We start from the raw sequence: 3253 nt of genomic DNA, 5'->3' as shown, positions 1-3253 counted from the left end.
AAAAATATCAGATACTTTAAGACTTTTACGCAAGTAAAGTTCCTAAAGGAAACTTTAACTTTTACCAAAGTAATTTTTTGGTAAGAAACTTGTACTTTTACTCAAGTATCACTTTATGGTACTTTATATAACACTGTATACTTAAATAGTGTTTACGATGTCTTGTAGGATTTGTTAGTACTTGAAGCATGTTTTGTAAATACCCGTTAACAACAACTATATCTTAATATCTGTAAAATTTACTAAGATATAGTCTTTTTTATTCCATGTAACTTTGATTTTGCTGGTGGTATAGACACACGAATACAGGCACGACAAAAACTATATTATATTTGTCTTTTTTGTGTCAAAAGTTAAAGTAGACATATGATGCTTTTAAATCCTTTAACATTTAAGCCATTCAGTTGGGTCTTCATATAGTGGAATTACAATACTTTGATTTGAATTCCTCCTTATTCTAACTGAACATTTTTTTCTAATGTGTGTCTCAAAGTAGCTGRTTTTGTTACTGTTRAGACGGTTCAAGCCCCGCCCCCCTCTGGCTTCCAGACTGGACCACTCCAGTTTGACAGAATGGGGGGTGGGGGGTTACGTTTTCTAGCTTTTTTTTATTTTTAATATAATTAAAAGATGTCAGCAATGGAAGACTTGTCCATCCAGCCTTACATGTTGGAACCAGAGTCTGACCCAGAACCAGAGTCTGACCCAGAACCAGAGTCTGACCCAGAACCAGAGGAGATTAAGACAAGGCAATTGTAGTTGATAAGTCCAGACCTAATTTAGTAATTCTGTCACAGATTATTTGACGTAATCGCTCAAGAAACACCACAGAAAATAGAGAAAACTGAAAGGGCTGAAAAATAATGACCCAAACAGAATATAGAGATATCTTTGCAGCACCAGGAGAGAGTAAAATCAACTTTTCTGCCCTGCAAAGTACACAACAAAATGCATTTAACAGCTAAAAAAAGTGGATTTTGCATGTGTCCCCTTTAAAATAAAAATTTAAACTAAGAAACAGTACTTTATATCCATTGAGCGTCTGGTACCACAGATGAGCATTCATATTCATGTACTGTATTTATTCATGTATAATACGATCATCATTTTTTTAGCTTAAAAAGCATTAAAAAAATCTCATCATCAACCTGTGTGTAATACCCCCCCCCCACACCCACACACACACACACACACACTTTATGGATGATTTTTAGGGTTAAATTTCTAGTATTATACATGACTAAATACAGTATCTGTTTTTAGCAGCAAAAACTTAACTTTATGTGCTCATCAAACTTTAGATTAGATTAGAAATTAGAAAGACATTTACATTTATTTATTTATTAAAACCTTTCTTTTATCACTAAATAACTTTAGGTGTCACAAGCAAACATTTCACCTGATGGGAATAACCAAACATATAAAAAGCCATGTAACTAAAAAAAAAAATAATATTCTTTAACAAAACAAACCTTTTAGGAAACAGAAAAATGCTAATGCTCAAACAAAAGTGCTTGCAATCTGTTTCTAAGTGCAGCAACAATACGTTGGATCTGACTGTTACTGCTTTGACCTTTCTGTGCACAGGCATCATTAAGCTGCGGCGGAGTCCTCCTCCGAGGCTCAGGGGTCCACAGTACGTCCTCAACATCACCGCCACAGATGATAACGCATCTGGTGGACCGTATCCTCTCAGCGGCTCTGCACAGGTCATCGTTGGGATCAATGACATCAACAACAACAAGCCGGTGTTTGAGGAGGTGACAGAATTGATCCTGCCTTATTGGAGAATAGAAGTTTTTTTCATTTACTGTGAGTTCTCCTTATTGATTGTGACGTTTCTGTGCCCTCAGTGTCAGAACTACAATGCAGCCGTTCTGGAGAACCAGCCACCAGGGACGTTTGTTCTGAGCGTCCAAGCCTACGATGCCGACATGGGGGTCAACGGAGAGGTCAAATATGGCATCATGCACAGGGACGGAGTGTCGTCTGGGTTTGAAATAAACCCCGACACCGGTGAGCTCTACGTAAATGTTTAATCTCTGCGTGTTTTGTGTTAAAAAAAAGGCATCATGTAACTAATTGTAACGTGATTATTGTGTTTTCTCAGGTGTGATCACAACAATGGGGAGTTTCGACCGGGAGCGTCAGAGGGAGTTCRCCCTCTCGGTGACGGCCACCGATCAGGCCGAAGAGCCGCTGATCGGGATCTGTCAGATCACGGTGCTGATCTTAGACGAGAACGACAACGACCCCAAGTTTGAAAACAGCCGCTATCAGTGTAAGAACCACTGAAGGAGGGTTTCTTAGTTGTGATAGTCATCCAGCTGGTGCCCACCCCACAGCAGTCATTGTCTGAGAGGCAGGGTGGTTTGATAATCAGCTTAATTTCATTTGTGGGTCTGTTCAGAGTCATGTATCACATAAACCTTTAATAAGTTTTGAGACAACCTTGAGTTTAAGGAAAACAGGTGAATAGCCGACTCTGTGTTGGCTGTCACTGCTGTCGACTCGGCTGCGTCTTTGTAATCCTGGAAAGCTTTTAAGACTGATGAAATATTCTCAGCCAGCCCCTATGGGTCGGTGTTTGTTTACGACGTGTGCAAATATGTGTTTTGATAAGCGTCTTGTCAGAAGTTCTCTGCGTGCGATTACAGAAAAGTACAGAGTGGCTCATTAACTATTTAAGAAGTGGATTTAAATGTTTCTGGGACATGCATTTATTTCCTACTGGTTAGTGTGTGTCTGTGTGTTGTTTGCAGGCGTTCTCCTTACAGAATACACGTTCAGTTTAGCCAACTTGTTAATAATCCTATAGGCTCTTTTACAGCGCTTGGGCAAAGGTTTTGGACTTCAGGAAAGGGATGATAAGCAGCCTCTGAATGTTTTTCTTTACCTTCTATTAGCTGTAGCATTTTTGCGTTTCTCTCTCCCGCAGAGCAGTCTGTTTGCTGTGTGGTTAACTGTGTCCTCTGGCAACAGAAACTACTTTCAGATGTCTAAGAACATGAAAGCAATTTAAATTCAGTGTAGACTAACAACACTTGGGGAATATATGGGCATTTTTGCTGTAAACACTTGCAATAAAGTGGTGGAGAAGCTGTTAAAACCCTTAACCAAAATGATTTCTAAAGTCGTACTGGAAGAAATCACAATCATAGGAATGTAAATGTGTTTTACGGGAAAAAATAAATAAATCCTGTAGGAAATAGATTTTAAAAAGTAGCACAAATGCAAGTTTGAAGATCAAATG

The 3253-nt window shown here is 38.8% G+C and overlaps 1 protein-coding gene across 1 annotated transcript in view; it reads left to right on the top strand.

Annotated features, from left to right (window-relative positions):
* Window positions 1–3253, top strand: part of si:dkey-22o22.2 (neural-cadherin) — a gene marked incomplete at its 5' end in the record, with an annotated part of 87386 nt that overhangs the window by 6963 nt on the left and 77170 nt on the right. The window contains 3 exon segments of the mRNA XM_014018929.1: window positions 1588–1760; window positions 1854–2016; window positions 2111–2281. Of these exon segments, the coding sequence (XP_013874383.1) occupies window positions 1588–1760; window positions 1854–2016; window positions 2111–2281 (507 nt within the window).

This window comes from Austrofundulus limnaeus, unplaced genomic scaffold (genome assembly GCF_001266775.1).
Source record: "Austrofundulus limnaeus strain Quisiro unplaced genomic scaffold, Austrofundulus_limnaeus-1.0 Scaffold205, whole genome shotgun sequence".
Taxonomy (NCBI): domain Eukaryota; kingdom Metazoa; phylum Chordata; class Actinopteri; order Cyprinodontiformes; family Rivulidae; genus Austrofundulus; species Austrofundulus limnaeus.
This window is presented reverse-complemented; position numbering and strand designations above follow the sequence as displayed.